Below are 22,786 nucleotides of genomic sequence, written 5' to 3'. Positions count from 1 at the left end.
GTCCTAGAAGGTTTGCGCACCCGGGTGATAATGATGATGATGATGATGATGACAATGATGATGGCAGCGACCCAGAGATGACTCCTTGCTACCAGACAATGAAAAGGTGTTACAGGTGATTCTATAGACAGACAAATAGACACAGACATAGATATACAACATACTTTTTTCTTCTTTTTCTTTTATTAGCATATATTTTTGAACTTTACTTCTTATTTGAGACTTTGGGTTGCATTTAAAAACAACTTTTATATTTTTTATTTTATTTAGAATATGTACTTATTTTACAACTCATGAGGATATTTACATATCATCTTGCTTTACTCTTTTCATTAACGCTTGGAAATCTGAGCTTGAGTGTACCATGAATAATCCTCTAGGTCATAGGAATCGGGAAGAAACCTTGGTGAAGGAACCATAATCCCAATGGGAAAAGGAATCTAATTCTGCCTTCAACTTTGAGCACACATACACGCGCATGCATACATAGGCTTTGATCATGCGCACACATGTTTAACCCTACGCACGCATGCCATGGGCAAGAAAACCCCAGTTGCCTCTCTTAAGCATAAAATAGCCATAAGGGGCTTTCAAACCCTCACAAAACATGTTCTAAACCCAGAAAACACATTCCAAGGCTTCCCTATGGCAGAATTCACTCCTTTAGAAGTTTCGGTATGGATTAAGAAGCTTGACACTAGCAGATCTATGGTCCTGGAGGGTTTGCCCACCTGGGTGATGATGATGATGATGATGGCGATGACCTTGAGACAATTCCCAGCTACCAGCCAAGGAAGAGGTGTTACTGGTGATCCTACAAACACACACAAACATAAAACATATTTCTTTTTCTTTTTCTTTTATTAGCATTTATTTTTGCACTTTACTTGTTATTTGAGACATTAGGTTGTATTTAAGAATATCTTTTCATAAATCTGCTTTATTTAGGACATATACTTATTTTACAACTCGTGGGGATATTTATATATCATCATGCTTTTCTCTTTTCAATGATGCTTGAAAATCTAAGCATGAGTGTGCCTTGAATAATCCTCTAGGTCATAGGAATCTTGGAGAAACCTTGGTGGAGGAACTATAATAGAAATGGGACAAGGAATCTAATTCTACCTTCAACTTTGTGCACAAATAGGCATGCATGCATACATAGGATTTAACCCTTTCACACGCATGTCATGGGCCCAAAAACCCTAGTTGCCTCTCTTAAGCATAAAATATCCATTGGGGGCTTCCAAACCCTCATAAAACATGTTTTAAACACAAAACACACATTCCAAGGCTTCCCTATGGCAGAATTCACTCCTTTAGAGGTTTCAGCATGGAGTAAGAAGCTTGAGCCTAGCAGATCTATGGTCCGGGAAGGTTTTCCCACCTAGGTGGTGATGATGATGATGATGATGACAATGATGATGATGGCGGCAACCTTGAGACGACTCCCATCTACTAGCCGAGGAAGAGGTGTTACCGGTGATCCTATAGACAGACAAACAGACACAGACACAGACATAGAACATTAATTTTTTTCTTTTATTAGCTTGTATTTTTCACTTTATTTCTTATTTAGGACATGGGGTTGTATTTAAGAACATCTTTTATATTTCTGCTTTTATTTAGGACGTGTACTTATTTTACAACTCATGGCGATATTTATATATCGTCTTGCTTTTCTCTTTTCATTGATGCTTGAAAATCTGAGCTTGATTGTGCCTTGAATAATCCTCTAGGTTATAGGAATCACGGAGAAACCTTGGTGGAGGAACCATAATCTAAATGGGACAAGGAATCTGATTCTGCCTTTAACTTTACGCATGCATAGGTGTGCATGCGTACGCAAGCTTTGGCCATGCCCACGCATGTCCTGGGCCCAAATGCCCTAGCTACCTCTCTTAAGTATAAAAAAGTCATTGGGGGCTTCCAAACCCTCACAAAACATGTTCTAAACCTTGAAAACACATTCCAAGGCTTCCCTATGGATTCACTCCTTTAGAGGTTTCGGCACAAATTAAGAAGCTTAACACTAGCAAATCTATGGACCTAGAGGGTTTGCCTACCTGGGTGATGATGATGCGTCAGTGACCACAAGACAACTCCCAGCTACCAGCTGAGGAAGAAGTGTTATCGATGATCCAACATACAAACAAACAGACACGACACAAACATACAATGTATTTTTCGTTTCATTTTCTTTATTTAGCATGAATTTTTGTGCTTTACTTCTTATTTGAAACATTGGGTTGTATTTAAGAACATCTTTTTACATTTGTGTTTTTATTTAGGACATGTACTTATTTTACAACTCATGGGGATATTTATATATCGTCTTGCTTTTCTTAATTCATTAATGCTTGAAAATCTAAGCTTGAGTGTGCCTTGAATAATCATCTAGCTCGTAGGAATCTTGGAGAAACCTTGGTGGAGGAATCGTAATCCAAATGGGACAAGGAATTTGATTCTACCTTTAACTTTAAGTACATATGTGTACGCAGGCTTTGACCATGCGCACGCATGTCTAACCTTACACATGCATGTCATTGGCCAGAAAACCCTAGCTACCTCTCTTAATCATAAAATAGCCATTGGGGGCTTCCAAACCCTCACAAAACAGGTTATGAACATAGAAAACACATTCCAAGGCTTCCTTATGGAAAAATTCACTCCTTTAGAGGTTTCGACATGGATTAAGATGCTTGACCCTAGTAGATCTACGGTCCTAGAAGGTTTTCCCACCCAGGTGATAATGATAATGATGATGATGACGACGAAGATGATAGCGGCGACCCTGAGACAATTCCCAGCTACCAGCCGAGGAAGAGGTGTTTCCGATGATCCTACAGACAGATAAACAAACATAGAGACAAACGTACAACATTTTTCTTTTTCTTTTTCTTTTTCTTTTATTAGCATGTATTTTTGCACTTTACTTCTTATTTGAGACATTGGGGTGTATTTAAGAACATCTTTTCACATTTCTGCTTTTATTTAAGACATATACTTATTATATAACTCATAGGGATATTTATATATCGCCTTGCTTTTCTTTTTTCATTGATGCATTAAAATCTAAGCTTAAGTGTGCCTTGAATAATCCTCTTGGCCATAAGAATCATGGAGAAACCTAGGTGAAGGAACCATAATCCAAATCAGACAAGGAATCAGATTCTACCTTTAGCTTTGTGCGCGCATAGGCACGCATGCGTATGCAGGCTTTAATCATGCGCACACATGTCGTGGGCCCAAAACCCTAGCTGCCTCTCTTAAGCATAAAATAGCCATTAGGGGCTTCCAAACCCTCACAAAACATGTTCTAGACCCAGAAAACACTTTCCAAGGCTTCCCTATAGCAGAATTCACTCCTTTAGAGGTTTTGACACGGATTAAGAAGCTTGATCCTAGCAGACCTATGGACCTAGAGGGTTGCTTGCCTGAGTGATGATGATGATGTCAATGATGATGCTGCTGGTGACACCGAGACAACTTCCAGCTACTAGCCGAGGAAGAAGTGTTGCCAGTGATCCTACAGACAGACAAACAGACACAGACACAAACATACAACGTATTTTCTTTTTCTTTTTATTTATTTAGCATGTATTTTTGCACTTTACTTCACATTTGAGATATTGGGTTGTATTTAAGAAATATTTTTACATTTATACTTTTATTTAGGACATGTACTTATTTTACAACTCATGGAGATATTTATATATTGTCTTGCTTTTCTTAATTCATTAATGCTTGAAAATCTGAGCTTGATTGTGCCTTGAATAATCATCAAGCTTGTAGGAATCTTGGAGAAACCTTGGAGGAGGAACCACAATCCAAATGAGACAAGGAATCTGATTCTACCTTCAACTTTACGCCCACATGCATATGCAGGCTTTGACCATACGCACGCATGTCTAAACCTATACACGCATGTCATTGGCCAGAAAACCCTAGCTAACTCTTTTAATCATAAAATAGCCATTGGGGGCTTCCAAACCCTTACAAAACATGTTCTAAAACCAGAAAACACATTACAAGGCTTCCCTATGGCAAAATTCACTCCTTTAGATGTTTCGGCATGGATTAAGAAGCTTGACCCTGGAAGGTTTGCCCACCCGAGTGGTGATGATGATGATGATGATGATGGTGGCGGCAACCTTGAGATGACTCCTAGCTACCTACTGAGGAAGAGCTGTTACCAATGATCCTACAGACTGACAAATCGACAAACACACAGATATACAACATTTTCTTTTTCTTTTTCTTTTATTAGCTTGTATTTTTGCACTTTACTTCTTATTTGAGACATTGGTTTGTATTTAAGAACATCTTTTATATTTCTACTTTTATTTCGGACATGTACTTATTTTACAACCCATAGGTATATTTATATATCGTCTTGCTTTTCTCTTTTCATTGATGCTTGAAAATTTAAGCATGAGGGTGACTTGAATAATTCTCTAGGTTGAGGAATCATGGAGAAACCTTGGTGGAGGAATCATCATCCAAATGGGATAGGGAATCTGATTCTACCTTCAACTTTGTGCACGCATAGGCGCACATCCGTACGCAAGCTTTGACCATGCGCACGCATGTCATGGGCCTAAAAACCCAGCTGCCTCTCTTAAGCATAAAATAGCCATTGGGGGCTTCCAAACCCTTACAAAACATGTTTTAAACCCAAAAACACATTCTAAGGCTTCCTTATGGCAGAATTCACTCCTTTAGAGGTTTCGGCGGGGATTAAGAAGCTTGGCCCTAGAAAATCTTTGGTCCTAGAGGGTTTACCCACCCTGGTGATGATGATGATGATGGTGGTGGTGGTGGCAACCCTAAGACAACTCCCAACTGCCAGCCGAGGAAATGGTGTTACTGATGATTCTACAAATAGACAGACAGACACAAACACTTACAGACAACATTTTTTTTCTTTTATTAGCATGTATTTTTGCACTTTACTTCGTATTTGAGACATTGGGTTGTATTTAAGAACATATTTTACATTTTTACTTTTATTTAGGACATGTACTTATTTTAAAACTCATGGGGATTTTTATATAGCATCTTGCTTTTCTCTTTCAATGATGCTTGAAAATTTAAGCTTACGTATGCCTTGAATAATCCTCTAGGTCATAGGAATCATGGAGAGACCTTGCTGGGGGAACCATAATCCAAATGGGACAAAGAATTTGATTTTGCCTTTAACTTTGTGCACACATACGCGTGCATGTGTACGTAGGCTTTGACCATATGCACGCATGTTTGACCCTACGCACGCATGTCATGGGCCAAAAAACCCTAGCTGCCTCTCTTAAGCATAAAATAGCCGTTGGAGGCTTCCAAACCTTCACAAAACATGTTTTATGCCTAGAAAACACATTCCAAGCTTCCCTATAGTAGAATTCACTCCTTTAGAGGTTTTGGCTTAAATTTAGAAGCTTGGCCCTAGCAAATCTATGGTCCTGGAGGGTTTGCCCACCCAAGTGATGATGGTGATGATGATAATGATGAGGACGATGTTGATGATGGCAGCAACCCTAAGATGACTCCTAGCTACCAAATGAGGAAGAAGTGTTGTCTGTGATCTTATAAATAGACTGACAGACACAGACACAAACATACAACATATATTTTCTTTTCTTTTTCTTTTATTAGCATGTATTTTTTTTCCCTTTACGTCATATTTGAGATACTGGGTTGTATTTAAGAACATCTTTTACATTTCTGCTTTTTTTTAAGACATGTACTTATTTTACAACTCTTGGGGATTTTTATATATTGTCTTGCTTTTCTCTTTTCATTGATGCTTGAAAATCTAAGCTTGAGTGTACCTTGAATAATCCTCTAGCTCATAGGAATAGTGGAGAAACCTTGGTGGACGAACCGTAATCCAAATGGGACAAGGAATTTGATTCTCCCTTCAACTTTTCGCATGCATACATGCACGTGCGTATGCAAGCTTTAATCATGCACACACATGTTTGACCCTACACACACATGTCATGGCCCAGAAAACCCTAGCTGCCTCTCTTAAGCATAAAATAGCCGTTAGGGGGCTTCCAAACCCTCACAAAATATGTTCTAAACCCATAAAACACATTCTAGGGCTTCCCTATGGTAGAATTCACTCCTTTAGAGGTTTCGACATGGATTAAGAAGCTTGGCCCTAGCTTAAAGGATGCTCTAATCCCTCCTGGTTTCTCTTCTTGTAGCACATCATAGCATCACTTAATAGTCATCCTAATCGTGGCATCAAGGCGTCAACATAAACCCTAGTATCATACATCTAAACATGCTTCATCATATTACATCATAGCATACCCTTACATACATCTCATCACATCTTCTTAGCATTCATTTAGCATGGCATCATATCATACTCAAGGCAGCAACATGTAACATCAAATCAACATGACTTAGCTTTACTTACCTTGCAGCAACTCAGCATCTATGGCATTAAGCATGAGCATGTGAATGAATGTTCATATCATTGGAATAAGAAAAACACAAAATAAACCCTAATTTTGGCATGTGATAGCAAACAAGCAAACAATCCTATGAAATAAAGATTTTGGAAGCATAAAGGCATGGAAAAGGAAGCTAAACAAAAAGGACTGTGAAAGCAGAAGCAAAAAAAATGAAACAAAAATTAGGGTTTTTGGGCAGCAGCTTGCATACGCAAGAACAAGCCTACGTGCACATAATCGAGCCAACATACGCAGGCAAGATTATACGTACGCAAGTTCTTGCCTAGAAAGCCCTAAAAACACAATCAAGCCTAAAACACTAAATCTAACATGTATTTTAAACATACAAAAGCATAAACCTAGACTAAATAAACATATTAAAGCCTGTTATGACAAACAAACAAAGTAAAAAGAAAGAATTAGAGCATAAAAAAGAAAGGAAAAAGGTAAAATCAAAGTTTGAACTAATACCTCAAAGAAAAGCTCTTCAACTTGATTTTTCATCATTCCCTCAATCAAATCTATTCACAAACCAATAAGAAAGTGATTGGAAATATTAAACTCAAAGATCAAGGCCAGAAATGAACCTAATCAAAAGAAAAATGACTTGAGGGTGTTTTGTGAATAACTCCCTTTTTGATTCACTATTTCCAATGAATCTTAGTGATTTCCTATGGGATTTCTGCGTGTTTTGAAAATATACCATGTATGGCTACTTATAGTGTGAAAAAAGGGTTTGGAACAATCCCCAAACGACATGGAATTCATTCTAAACCTCAACATAAATGCAGAAAACTTGCCCATATAGTTTTCTGGTAATTGCTATGCGTGTGCAAGATGAAGCCTACATACACATGCAGAAAGCTGCGTGCGCAAGCTGATTCATGCTTGCGCATAGCGAGGGTTTCCTTTGGTCTTACTTCTCAAACATTGATTCATTTGCTCATTAAAAGTCATATTTTCAATTTTAACACTTCTCAAGCCAATTTAACTTTTGATTGGGTCCTAAACCAACCTTGGGTCTTAGAATTCATAATCAATGGGGAATTGGGGCCCAAGTCGTAAGGGGTACAAAATGCGATGTCTACAGATTCCCCTCTTTTGATTTATGAGCTTCGCTAGTGGAATCAAAAGAATAAGAGACAGAACATTTTGTTTCAATATACGCCTCAGGCCCAACCCACGCACATGACACACATCACACATACATGGGGCAGAGTGCAACTCCAAAAAGTTGTGTCGGATTTCCTATGTCCAAATTCCCTCCTTTGTTGCTCTGGAAATGAGCAACGACAAGTTCGCTATCCCAGAACCTGTTTTGCCAATTGAAAGCAAAAGGTGAATGACTCACTATCCTAGAGTCATTAAAAAGAAAAACAACGGTGCTCTTACGAGCTCAAGCTCAAACAAACAAACAAGGGGGTGCTCTTACAAGCTTAAAAGGATATATATCTGTGGTGTCCATCTGGGGCTCGACCTCAAACTTCTCTGGGTGGTACTTGTCTTCCATCTCTATCTATACCTATTTTGGTGAGGCTCTTGCCTCGGATTAACTTTGGTCTCTATCTCTATCTCTATCTCTACCTCTTCCACCACGCCTGCATGCTCAATTCTCGTAGAATATGTTTAAAAAATTTGTATAGTGTGCCTACATGTTCAACTCCTGAAGGATATGTGCACAACTTCTGACTTGTATAGGATCTGTGCTTGCATATTCAATTCCCAAAGGACATGTGCACAACTTTTGATTTGTATAGGACCTGTGCTTGCATATTCAATTCCTGCAGGATATGTGCACAAGATCTGCATTCTAACTTTCTGACTTGTATAGGATTTCGTGCCTGCATGTTCAATTCCCATAAGATATGCGCACGAATTCTGTGTTACCTGGGATCGGTGTCTGCATATTCAATTCTCAGAGGATATGTGCACCACTCTGGCTTGTACAAGATCTATCCCTGCATGCTCAATTCTCGTAGGATATGTGCACAAGATATACATTCTAACTTTCTTGACTATTTTTGAATGAAATATCCACTGGGATGCAAGAGGACTCACTAGGGAGTATGATTCTGTTGAAAAGTGCTTAGGCTAATGATTCTGACTTACCACAAAGTCTTGATGCTTTATGGTTCACTGAGGAGGAGGTAGCTTACTGTAGACTTTCAGATGGTGTGTTGTTCACTATGGAACTTCCTTCCACCGAGGAAACGATTATCTTCTTCTTGCTCATAAATCACTGAGGATTGATGTTGACTCCACCCTCAAGGGGGTTTTACCAAACTCTATTAAGGAAATTTTTTTTCCAACTCTCAAGGGAGCTACTTCTATGCCTTGGACCCACAGGGGAATCCGTTTATGATACCGAATTACTTGGGATTTAGTTGATGATCTTGACTCACCGAGTAGTGTCCATGATGATTTCTAGTCCACTAAGGGATACTCGATGCTTCCGATCCACTAGGGAATGATCTTGATGCTTTTGATCCACTGGGGATATTTTTGCCATTTTTTATTAACTATTGAATTTTCCTTTGCACTTCCAACCTTCTGGGTACTCCATAGGGATTTTTGAATTTTTTTTTTTGGCTAAACTACACGTAGTTTAGCGGGGAGGCCTAAACTACGCATAGTTTAGCCATCTAGTGTGTTCCAGCCTCTTCAATTTTTTTCTCCAACAGTTACCAACCGTTTTTTTTTTTTTTCTTTTCATTCTCTTCATCTCCCTCTTTCCCATTCCCCTCACAATCTGATTCTCATCTTCTTCAATCTCAACTTCTCTCCCAAACTCTTTAATCTCCTACAATGGCACCCAAATCTAGGAAAAGTTCCTATGTCCTCTCCACCGATGTTCTCCATCTCACCCACTGGAATGGAGCGGTAAGGCTAACAGTGGCCCATCCTTTGACCTATAAATCACAACAACACATTTAGAGGGTGCAAGGACCGAATCAGTAAAATTTTCAAACTTTCCTCACTTTTCAAGTTTTCCTTTGATCTTTTGTTTTAATCCATTTTTAAGCCTATAAATGTCTAGGTTTTGCTTTGGGATAGGTTTAGATAAAAACCTGACACTCTAGGATGGGTAGAAATATGTTTAGGTTGAGTTCTAGTTGAGAAAACTTGGAAAATATTGAAGAACAACCTTCTATGTTCATTCTTGCATGCACAAAATCGAGCTTGCATACGTAGACTTGTTCTTGCATGCGCAGCCTGAATTCATGCATACGCAGGCTTGTTCTTGAATGCATGTGGCGCCAGGTAGAAACCCTAATTTGAATAGTTTAGCTCATTTTTCACCTATTTTTCATATGTTTGTAATTTTAACATCATGCCTCACCATTTTTGAACTCAAATGTAGGTCTCATGTCATATTTAATCCTATTATGCATCCAATATCATTTTCTCACCACTCTTTTCTACTAATCATGAATTTAATCTCATTCTTTTTTGTATTTCTCAGCCCCATATTCTTGGTAGGGGAAGTACCAGCCAGGTCTTGGTATGGTACTCCATTCTGAATAAGGACACTCATGGCTATGTCCATGCTGCAGGTTTCAAGCCCATTATCCATTTGATGCCCAAGAGGTCTGCCTATGTTGTCTTGGTGCAGACCTTGGCTAAAAGGTGGTGGGACACTACCCACACCTTCTACATTGCTGGCCGAGAAATGACCATCACTCCTCATGACTTCCACTACATGATTGGCTTGTGGTTTGATGGAGTCCTGATTAGTCTAGAAGATGAGTCGGGTGTTCGTTTGGGTGTGGACTTGTTGGGGAGGAGGTATATGTTAGGATTAGTGCCCTTAAATCCTATTGTATAATGTTATGTATGATATTAAGTGTGACATTATGTATGACATTATGTATGACTTAATATTATGATTAATAAATTTGATTTTTTATTATCTGAAATAATGGTAACATGAATATTTGGACATTCATATAGTCCATGAGATGCATAGTATGTGATTTACATGATTTAGTCACAGAAGATATAAGTCACAAGTTCTTTGTAAACTCATAAATTTAGTTCATAGTCGGTGACGAAATTGGGCATTTCATCTGTGAAGACTATAACATATCAACTAAGATGATTTTTCTTGATCATGGAAGTGGAGACTTCTAGTTAATGTGTTGATATATTTTAAGAGTTAAGACAAATTAAACTAGACTACTGTGAGATTTATTATTCTCCTAAAGACTGTCAAATGAATAATAAATCTCACGACTTATATTTGTATGAACTTTTAATCCTGAGAGAATAGTGGACCTGATTATATGGTATAGGTTGTTTTGATATATCAGGAGTGAGATCTAAAGTAACGGTCAAAATCTCAATATCTTGGGCAGCCACATTTAGTGTTGATGGAACACATTCTCAAGATGGAATTCATAGTCTCTTAACGAATATTTCCTTGAGATAAGTTTAATGGGTTTTTTATTCAGAGAGTTAAGCCTAACCACTTTAGTAAGAAATCACTAAAGTATATATTTATAGAATTGGATTTCATAAATATATGATGAATAACTTAATAAGATTAAACCGGGTACTCAAGGATTAACATGTAGTAATCTACAAAGTGGCAGTTTACATTTATGACTTTGTATTGCTACGAATATTTTATGAAAGGGTTGCATGTACGATAAAGTTTAGGGATATAATTTATTAATAAGACCTAGAGTGCAACTATATTTATATAGTTGTATTAAATATAGCTAATGGTAACTTTGGACCTGTCAAGAGTTGATAGAAAAGCCCAATGCTCATTGGAGTTAGAGTTTTATTGGTCCCTTTTGGTCCCACTCCAAGCCACATACTAGACCCCAATTGGAAAGGCCCAAAAGGCTAGCCCAATTAGATAATCAATTATAATGAGAGAAACATACAGAATTGGAGTATGTGAGTGAGTATGAGAGGGTTGGACATTCTCTAATTCTCTCTTGAACAAATTCATAGAAACTGATTGAGAAACCACACTTCTTAGGCATTAGTGGAATTGGAGTGAAGATTAAAAGTATTTCCAAGTTCTTACAATCTTTATTTTGAAAATCTCCACACCAAGGTACACTCTCTTGTTCTCAGATTCTGAAATTTACTTAGCACATGTTATCAATTTCGAACGATGTAGATCCGTTAATTTTCCACTGCACACATGAATTTTTCCATCTAATGGTATTAGAGCAGTTATCAATTTCAAATTGTATAACATGTTTTGTGAATTTTGGAATTAGAGGTTATAGTTTCATGTTGTTAAAAGAAACTATGATTTGATAAAAACTGATATTGGTGTTATGATGTTGTTTAAATTTGAATTTAAGTATGTTAAATTGATCTTCAAGGCTATAGCATCAATGAAATTCATTTTTGATATCATTCTCTGACTATCATGTTCGTATGTTAGTTGTTTGTTCAAGAAAAACCGTAGAAAACTACCTTAGAAAATTTCTAGAAATTCGAGTTTCACGAGTTTCGATCGATCAAAAATCACTTTCGATCGATCGAGTGAAACAACGGTCAGACTTTTTAAATTGATTGATTTTCAATTGCTAGTTGATCGATCGAATTTATTTTTCGATCGATTGAGAGGCACATTCGATCGATTGAAAGAAAGAATAACAGAATTTTTTCCAAGTGTTTTCACATGTAGAAATAGCAAGGCTATGTGTAATTAGATTATGCATGTTTCAAAATTAAAAACCTTTATTTTAAAATATCTAGTGGGAGAGAGATACAAGGGTTGCATCTTATGGCCTCCATTGTTGGTTTATAGTAGTGTGATTAAGCACCTCGCCTTGGCATATATGTCTTACTCCCTTCAGAGGGTGTTTGATTCATGGTACTACAGGTTAAACTTCTTAATGATAGATGAAGTGTGTTTTTACATTGAGAACGACCACGCTTCCGTGGAGTTACTTGGTGATTCACGTTGATTCTAGGCAATGGTGTACACTAGACTAAGACTAAGTGTAATGTTAACCTCCCTTTGGAGCTATGTCATTATTACTTAGAGACTAAAGGAAAAGCGCCAAATTATTTTTGTTTGGTAAGAGTTACCATGATAGCATTAATAATGAGAATAATTCTCGCTTGATCATAGTGATTGGTATGACCTCGCTTCCAAGGAATATTAATTGTGGGATTGGGTTGTCATTGCATATATTATATTATGGTTTTATTAAGGTTCCATACTATATGATTATATGCTAAATTGATAATGTCCAGTTTACTTATTAAATTCATGTTTATTGTTTTCAGATTTGAGCATGGCATCATTTAGCCCACTTGTAACTATTCTTAATCAAAACAAACTAACTGGATCCAACTATGTTGACTGGAAAAGAAATTTGGACATTGTTCTTACTACTGAAGAGCACAAATATGTGCTTACTAAACCATGTTCAAGCTTTCTTTCATTAGATGTTCCTCCTGAGGAAAAACAACGATAAGATCGTTGGCAGAAATCTAATGAGATGGCCAAGTGCTACATCTTAGCATCTATTTCAAATGTTCTACAGCATCAAATACAGGTTGTAGAACTAGCTTCAGACATCATGCAAAGTTTAAAGGAGATGTTTGGTAAGCAAGGCCGTTCTGCAAGGCAAGAGACCATGAGGCAAATTTATAATACCAAAATGGCTGAAGGCAGTTCAGTAAGGGAGCATTGTCTTACAATGATCTCTAATCTGAATACATTGGAAGTTTTAGGTGCCAATATTGATGGAGAATCCCAAGTGGATATGATACTCCAATCAATACCAAAATCATTCAAGGAATTCAAACTTAACTATAATATGAACAAAAAGATTTATACATTGTCTGAATTAATGAATGAGTTGGTAGCAGCAGAAGGCATTCTTGGAACTTCTAATGTTGAAGCCAATGTGGGTGAAGCTTCTACTTCTCAACCTAAATCGAAAGGCAAAGGTAAGAAGAAGAAGAAGAAGAAAGACTTCACCAAGCAAAAGGGTAAACAAATTTCCTTAGGGGTTGCTGATAAAGGAAAGAAGATCAAAGGAAAGTGTTTTCATTGCAGTGAGGAAGGACATTGGAAGAGGAATTGTCCAATATTTAAGGTTGCCAAGAAAAAAGGTATGAATTATATATTCCTTCTTGAAATATGTGTGGTACAAAATCCCACGGATTCCTGGTGTGTGGATTCATGTAGTACTAATCATATCTGCAATTTCTTGTAGGGGTTCCAAGAGACTAGAAAGCTTAAAGAAGGGGAGTTGTTTCTTACTTTGGCTGATGGGAGTAGGATTCCGGTTGTAGTTATTGGTGTTTATAATTTATGTTTTAAATCTAGAGTTCTAATATTAGAAGACTGTTTGTATGTACCTAATGTTCATAGGAACTTAATTTTTGCTACTTACTTAGGTAAACATGGATATTGTGTTATCCTAAAAGACAATATTGTAATAAAGAAGGATAAAGTGTTTATCTGTTCTGGCAATATTGTGGATGGTATTTATATTTTAACTCCTGATAAGCATGAATTATATAATTATGAATTAGATAATAACTCTCATGTGAAATCATTAAAGAGAAAGTTTACTTCTACTAGTGATGCATATCTTTGGCACTTACGTTTAGGTCATATTAATTCAAGTAGGATTCAAAGACTAATCAAAGATGGACTCTTAGAGCCCATGGACTATGATGAATTTCCAGTTTGTAAATCTCGTTTGGAAGGCAAAATGATCAAACAATCTTTTAATGCAAAAGGTAGAAGAGCCCAAGATTTGCTAGAGCTAGTGCATTCTAATGTATGTGGTCCTATGTCAACCCATGCGAAAGGAGGTTATGAGTTTTTCATCACTTTTACTGATGATTACTCAAGATATGGTTATGTGTACCTAATGAAATAGAAGTATGAAACCTTTGAAAAGTTCAAAGAGTTCAGGGCTGAAGTTAAGAATCAATTAGGTAAACGCATAAAAGCCATTTGATCTGATCGTGGTGGTGAATACCTTCTTAGGTATTTCAAGGATTACTTAACTCAAAATGGGATTGTATTCCAATTGGCTGCACTTGGAACTCCCCAACAAAATGGTGTAGTAAAAAGAAGGAATAGGACTCTTTTAGAAATGGTTAGGTCCATGATGAGTTACTCAACTTTACCGATTTCTTTTTGGGGTTATGCCTTAAATACAGCAATACATCTTTTGAATTTAGTTCCATCAAAATATGTTTCCAAAATACCCATGGAATTGTGGAGTGGGCATAAGCCTAGTATGAAATATCTTCACATTTGGGGTTGTCTTGCACATGTGTTAAAAGGGAAGCCTAATAAATTGGAACCAAAATCAAAAGTGTGTTTGCTTGTAGGTTATCTAAAAGAAACTAGAAGTTATTTATTCTATAGTCGTAAAGATAACAAAAATTTTGTTAGTACAAATGCTAAATTCTTGGAAAATGACTATATGAATAATTTTACTCCTAGAAGTAAAGTTGTGTTGGCTGAAATGAATGAACCTGTAAATGAACAACCAATGGATGAAACTAAGGATGATGTGGTTGTATTAGATACACCACAAGATACTACTCATGACATGTCTAGTACACTAGTGCCTCGTCGTAGTGGGAGAATTGTTCGACCTCCTATAAGATTCATAGGTTTAGGAGAAACTTATGAAACTATCTCAGAAGAGGCTGAATCGGATCCCTACACCTATGAAGAGGCAATGAATAATATAGATGCACATCATTGGGTCCAAGCTATGAAATCTGAATTAGATTCCATGTATTCCAATCAAGTATGGGATCTTGTAAAGGCGCCTAACGGCATTAAACTTGTTGGTTGCAAATGGGTTTACAACAGAAACAGAGGGATAGATGGAAAGGTTGAAACCTTTAAAGCAAGGCTAGTGGCAAAAGGATATACACAAAAAGAAGGCATTGATTATGATGAAACCTTTTCTCCAGTAGCAATGCTTAAATCTATCAGAATTCTCTTATCTATTGCTGCTCTTTTTGATTATGAGATTTGACAAATGCATGTTAAGACTGCATTTCTTAATGGCAATCTTGAAGAGAAAATCTATATGATGCAACCGGAAGGTTTCATAGCAAAGAACCAAAAGCATATGGTATGCAAGTTGAAAAGGTCCATTTATGGACTTAAGCAAGCATCTAGGTCATGGAACATCATATTTGATCAAGCAATCAAGTCATTTGGTTTTGAACAAAATCTTGATGAACCATGTGTATACAAAAGACATCGAGATAAAGTAGTAATGTTCCTAGTGCTTTATGTTGATGATATTCTACTCATTGGAAATGATGTAGGGATAATGTCATCGGTAAATGTTTGGTCGTCAAGCCAATTTGATATGAAGGACTTGGGTGCAGCTAACTTTATTCTAGGGATCAAGCTTTGGCAAGATCGCAAGAATAAGATGTTAGGCTTGTCACAAGCTAGATATATAGATAAGGTTTTAGAACAGTTTAGCATGCAAAACTCCAAGAAAGGATTACTTCCTTTCAAACATGGAGTTCCTCTGTCTGATGACCAAAAGCCTAAGACTCAAGATGAAGAAAATATGATGAGACAAGTTCCTTATGCTTCTGCAGTAGGAAGTCTCATGTATGCCATACTTTGTACTAGACCAAATATCTGTTATTCAGTTGGCATGGTCAGTCGATATCAATCAAATGCAGGACTAAAACATTGGCAAGCTGTAAAGCATATTCTCAAGTATCTATGGAGAACGAGAGATTATATGCTTGTTTACTGTTGTGAGGATTTGATTCCCATTGGCTATATAGATTCAGATTTTCAATCGGATCTAGATTTCAGAAAATCCACTTCAAGATGTGTTTTCACCTTAAAGGTGGAGCCATAAGTTGGCGGAGTATTAAACAATCTTGTATTGCAGATTCCACTATGGAGGCAAAATATGTTGCTGCTTGTGAAGCAGTAAAAGAAGTTGTATGGCTCAAGAAATTCCTTTCTAACCTTAGTGTAATAAAAATGGAGCAAATTCCAATCACATTGTCTTGTGACAATAGTGGAGCAGTTGCACAATCTAAAGATCCAAAAAATCATAAGAAAGGAAAGCACATTGAGAGGAAATACCATATCATTCGAGATATTGTTGCTCGTGCAGACGTGGTGGTAGCAAAGATTGAAAGTGCAAATAATCTAGCAGATCCATTTACTAAAGTCTTGCCTCAAAGGACCTTCGAGTCACATTTGGAGGGAATGGGAGTTAGATTAGTGTACAATAGTCTTTAGGGCAAGTGGGAGATTGTTAGGATTAGTGCCCTTAAATTCTATTGTATGATGCTATGTATGATATTAAGTGTGACATTATGTATGACTTAATATTATGATTAATAAATTTGTTTTATTATTATCTGAAACAATGGCAACATGAATATTTGGACATTATCATATATTCCATGAAATGCATAGTTTTAGTCACAGAAGATATAAGTCACAAGTTCTTTGGAAACTCATAATTTTAGTTCATAGTCAGTGATGAAATTGGGCATTTCATTTACGAAGACTATAACATACCAATTAAGATGATTTGTCTTGATCATGGAAGTGGAGACTTCTAGTTGATGTGTTGATATGTTTTAAGAGTTAAGACATATCGAACTGGACCGCTGTGAGATTTATTATTCTCCTAAAGACTGTCAAATGAATAATAAATCTCACGACTTATATTTGCATGAACTCTTAATCCTGAGAGAATAGTGGACCTAATCATAAAGTGTAGGTTGCTTTGATATATCAGGAGTGAAATCTAAAGTAACGGTCGAAATCTCAATATGTTGGGCAGCCACATTTAGTGTTGATGAAACACATATTCTCAAGATGGAATTCATAGTCTCTTAACGAATATTCCCTTGAGATAAGTTTAATGGGTTTGTTATTCAGAGAGTTAGGCCTAACCACTTTAGTAAGAAATCACTAAAGTATATATTTATGAAATTGGATTTCATAAATATATGATAAATAACTTAAAAAGATTAAACTGGGTACTCAAGGATTAAGATGTAGTAATCTACAAAATGGTAGTTTACATTTATGACTTTGTATTACTATGAATATTTTACGAAGAGGTTGCATGTACAATAAAGTTTAGGGATATAATTCATTAATAAGGCCTAGAGTGCAACTATATTTATATAGTTGTATTAAATATAGTTAATGGTAACTTTGGAATTATCAAGAGTTGACAAAAAAGTTCAAGACCCATTGGAGCTAGTGTCTTATTGGTCCCTGTTGGTCCCACTCCAAGCCATATACTACAGCCCAATTGGAAAGGCCTAAAAGGCCAACCCAATTAGATAATCAGTTATAATGAGAGAAACATACAAAATTGGAGTATGTGAGTGAGTATGAGAGGGTTGGACATTCTCTAATTCTCTCTTGAACAAATTCATAGAAATTGATTGGAAGACCACACTTCTTGGGTGTTAGTGGAATTGGAGTGAAGATTAAAAGTATTCCCAAGTGCTTACAGTCTTAGTTTTGAAATTCACCACACCAAGGTACACTCTCTTGTTCTCAAATTCTAAAATTTACTTAGCGCATGTTATCAATTTTGAACAATGTAGATCCGTTAATTTTCTATTGCGCATATGCATTCTTCCATCAGTATGCTACTAAGACAATCCACTACACTAATCTTAAGGCAGACATTATGCATCTTCCGCAGGGGATGGCTAAAGAGTGCCTTCGGATGGCTAAGGCCTATCTATTGTTCCTGGTGGGGGTGTACCTATTCGCCAATGGTGGGCAAACGGTGTCTTTTGAGGTGATTAGCCCTTTTTTGAGACTTTGAGAGGGCTCAAGCTGCCAACTAGGGGATATCTCGGTCAAATTTATAATGAGAAAGGTATATCTCGGTCAAATTCTTTGCCATGTTGAATGATGGAATCGGTCCCGTGAAGTTGTTTGAAGACATGTCCAAATAAACCAACTGAACAAGATTTGCCATAGAGTTTGGGATTGACCCGCTGAAATTACAATTGAAAAGATCTAATCTAGACAACATTGTAAGGTTACTAACTGCATCTGGCAGTGCCCCTTTAAGTAATTCGTTATTTGATAAGTCAAGCGTCTGCAGTGTAAGAATTTGAAAGACATTTTCTGGAAAGGTTCCATTCAATCCACAAGAACTGAGATGCAAGGACGTCAAATTTACGAAATTTGCAAAAAATTCTGGAACTGGAGCATTTAAAGGATTACCATCAAGACGAATAATTGAGAGGGACCAAAGCTCTGATAAAGAGGAATCAAAAGGCCCTGAAAGATAACACTGTGACATGCTCAACACCCTTAGATTTGGTGCTGAAGAAGATAAGGCCTGACACCATTCATTTCCTGGTGCTGATATATTTACAGCATCAAGATAAAGTTCCTCTAGCTTCCCAAAATTCTGAACTAACGTAGCTAAATTTGGTTTCTCAATTTTCAGCATAGAATCACTCAAAAAAATATCGATAGACAAATCAAGGGTAACCAACCTGCTCAAGTTCGAAATCTCAATGGGAATCTGCCCCTCAAAGCCAGCATTTGACAGGTTCAAATAAATTAAATTCGTCAGATTGCCAAACTGAGATGGAATCTGAGAAGAACTCAACTTGTTACAAGCCAAATTCAGGTTCTCGAGATACTGGAGACTGAAAAGGCTTGAATTGTGAAGGCTACCAGAGATGGATTCGTTGAACAGGTTGAGACCAATAACACGTCCCTTCTCGCTACAGGTTACACCTTTCCACAAACAGCAATTTTGACTCTCATTCCAGTGTACCAGTTTTGTGGACAAAGTACTATTGAATTTGAGGCTGTTCTTCATTCCGATCAACAAATCTCGCTGATCATGAAGACATTGGTCAGACACAACAAAGATACCAAAGTTGGCAAACAGTGAACATATGGTGATCAAGTAAAGCCAGGGTGTACCTTTACTCCTCTTTGGACACTCTTAGTTGAGGGATACTACGCCAACTAATGGGGCCTTGGAAGCATAAGGAGCTCATTTTGCTTATGGAAAACCTTAAGCTAGAGTTGACCAAGTACTCCCAGCGGCTGTATGGAGGTAGGGATGACGAGGATGATGATGATGATGATGATGATAGTGATGATGGTGCAGGAGATTTAGAGTTGACTCCAAGACATCTGTTGAGGAAGAGACACTTCTAATGATCCTACAGATAGATAGACAAACACAGATGTAAAGTTATGATTTACAACTATGTTTTATGCTGGCTTTATTCCATGACAAAAAGTGTTGTAATTGCTTTAATTTATTTCCTAGTATTTTGTGGGATTTTATTGTATTGGGTTTAGTATTAAGTTGGTGAAAATTCAAGCTTAATTGAAGATTAGTGCATTTCGCGACTAGCTCGCGAGAAGTTCGTGAGAAGAGTTCTTGCAAAAAGGGCATGTGAGGAGCACATGACTGGAAGCTGAAGAGTTGTGCCAAGCTGTTGTTTTCGCGAGTGTCTTGTGAGTAAGGCCTTCCCGCATGGTAGTCGCAAAACATTCTGCTTAAAAGATTTTAACGTGTGACTTTCTTACCCTTCACCCATACTATATATACCCTTATTACCCACAAATGTAAAGGAGACAATTCAAAGAGAAAAGCCCTAGATAGGTTTTCAGCAGCACACACACCCATCTTTTAGAGAGAGAGAGAGCTACTCATCCTTAGTGAGAAATCATTGTAGCCTCTTCTCCTTCCCTCTCCCATTGTCATACCTTAAGAGGAGATTTGTACCCAAACACAATCCACACCTATTCAGAGTGTAGAGACTGTTTTGGAGCTTGTGAAGCTTTGGGGATTTGCCAAAAGAAGCCAGTGAGGCTTAGTGGATGCAATCAAGCATTTTACGGGATCCGAAAAGCTAGACAAGACACGGTTCCAAGAAGCCTTATTGGAGTAAGAGCTTGGAGGGCTTAGGTACATCAAGTAAATTAGGCTTGGAGGGTCTTTTGCTAACTCATGTATACCAACTAATTGTCTAGTGGATCGATTTACCGCTTGAAGGGCGGCAGAGATGTTTTTCGTCGAGTTTTTCAATTTCCTCTTCGATAACACATCGCCGTGTTATCTTATATTTGCATCTCTCTTCCATTACTCTTGAGCTTTACTTTTATTGTTTGTTGTTCATGTTTATGCGCTAGAGTAGTATTGGTTGATTGCGCTTCATTTACTCTTGTTTCCGCACTTAGATAAGTTAGAGTAAAAGCAATCTAGCCGTTAATTTTAATTTGGGGGTCTAAACAGCTCTTGTGTTTTCAACACATTTTCGAGCTTTCAACAGACATAGAAACAACAAAGCACACTTTCTTACTTTTGGTTGCTTTTATCACTTTTCTCTTCTTATCATACATGCTTGCACTTTATATTCAGTTTGAGACATTGGGTTGTATTTTAAGAACACCTTTTACATTTATACTTTTACTTGGGATATGTACTTAATTTACAAACTTGCCGGAACTTTTATGCCATTCTATTGTTCTTGGAAATTCTATGCTTGAGTCGTGCCTTGAGTAGTCTCTTTAGTCTCTCCCTTGTACCTTTTCTTACCATCAAGTTAAAAATGAATGAATTTTTTTCTCTCAATCCCTAATTTTTGCCTAGGTCCTTGACCTAGCAGGATTCCTCTAAGTTTTTCATGGATTGCCTTTCGGTTTTCAACCCATCGAGGCTCCTTCTATCGTCTTTGAACTCATTTTCTTTTCTTTTCTTTTTTCTTCTTTTCTTTTTCTCTCTCTCCTTTTTTCTTTCCTCTTCCAAATATGGTCATATGAGAGGCTCCAATTTCTTCATCCAACTTTAGGATATAAGAAATGACTTAGGGTTGCCATGAAGTGGGTTCACATAGTTAAGAAAGCTTGCAAAAAGTCCAATCAAAAAAGAAAGACTAACCACCACTTTGATATGGCCCAAATTTTACTTTTCTGCACTTTATGATTCTCGAGTCTTTTCTTATGAATATAATAAAATAGTGAAATGTTCCAAATCCCCTATAGAAACAATTTATCATCTTTTAATTTGAGCAATGAGAGAACCACCCATTTATTATCTTTGCTTATTGTTATTTTATTTTTCTTTTTTTCTTTTTCTTCTTTTTTCCTTTTTTTTTTTTCCCATGCCATGTAATTTTTGCCCATGACGTCCTTTGAGGAATTTTCACCATGCCCATGGCCTTTGCCCTTATCTTTGGCCTAGATCGTCCTTTTAGGTTTTCAACCTAGCGGGATCCTTTTGCCTTAACCTTTTCCTATGCCGCCCTTTTGGGTTTTCAACTTAGCAAGCTTTTTTATCTTTATCTTTTTTTATCAAATGTGGTATCTTCGAATTCTATCCATGTTGATTGGGCAAAGCATCTCTTCCCCATCCAAATCTATAATTCTTGTAGCACCTCATGATATGATCTTCTTGATAATAAAAGGACCAAACCATCTTGGCTTCATCTTTCCTCTCAAATCAAAATTTTCATCTATAAGAACTTTTTGGATCAAGTACCCTTCTTTAAGGTTCCTAGGTCTCACTTTTTTGTTGAATGCTCTAACAATGCTCTTTTGATACCCTTGTGCATGGTATTGTGCTCTAGCTCTCTTCTCATCTATCAAAGCCAATTGTTCATATCTTTGTTTCACTCAATCTTCTTCTAGGACTTTGGTTTCTGCTAGTACCCTCAAAGATTGTATCTTTACCTCAACGGGAAGTACCGCTTCACTACCGTAAACCAAAGAGTAAGGGTTTACCCTAGTTGATGCACAGATAAAAGTTCAATAGCCCCATAAAGCAAATAGGAGCTTCTCAGCCCAGTCTTTGTATGTCACTACCATCTTAGCTAGGATGTTCTTAATGTTCTTAATGGCTACTTCTATGGCCCTATTGGTTTGTGGTCAATAAGGTGAAGACTTGTGGTGCTCAATGTTGTACAATTACATTATTGTTCTAACCTCTCCCTCAAAATGGGAACCATTGTCAGAGATAATCTCTTGGGGTACCCCATATCGACAAATGATGTTATTCTCTATGAATCAAGCCACATTCTTGGCTTTCAACATGGAGTAAGAGCCCCCTTCCACCCACTTGGGGAAGTAGTCAATCTCCACTAGGATGTATTCATATCCATTTGAGATCTTAGGGGCTATCCTTCCAATCACATCTATGACCCAGACTGAGAAAGGCCAAGGAGAAGTCATGTTGTATAGCTCACTAGATGGCACGTGATTCAAATTGGCATGTGTTTGGCAAGTGTGGCAACTCTTCACAAAGTCTACACAATCAATCTCCATCGTGTTCTAGTAGTACCCTATCCTTAAGATCTTCTTG

The 22,786-nt window shown here is 37.2% G+C and overlaps 1 protein-coding gene across 1 annotated transcript; it reads right to left on the bottom strand.

Moving 5' to 3' along the window:
• Positions 1 to 18,289: 18,289 nt before the first annotated feature.
• LOC112012563 (receptor-like protein 6) lies at positions 18,290 to 19,288 on the bottom strand. Its single transcript, XM_024044940.1, has one exon. The coding sequence runs from the start codon at positions 19,286 to 19,288 to the stop codon at positions 18,290 to 18,292; it is 999 nt and encodes a 332-aa protein (XP_023900708.1).
• Positions 19,289 to 22,786: the final 3,498 nt, after the last annotated feature.

Source organism: Quercus suber, unplaced genomic scaffold (genome assembly GCF_002906115.3).
Source record: "Quercus suber isolate HL8 unplaced genomic scaffold, Cork oak 2.0 scaffold_356, whole genome shotgun sequence".
NCBI lineage: Eukaryota > Viridiplantae > Streptophyta > Magnoliopsida > Fagales > Fagaceae > Quercus > Quercus suber.
Note: the sequence above shows the minus strand (reverse complement) of the source record. Positions and strands in the feature narration are given on the sequence as shown.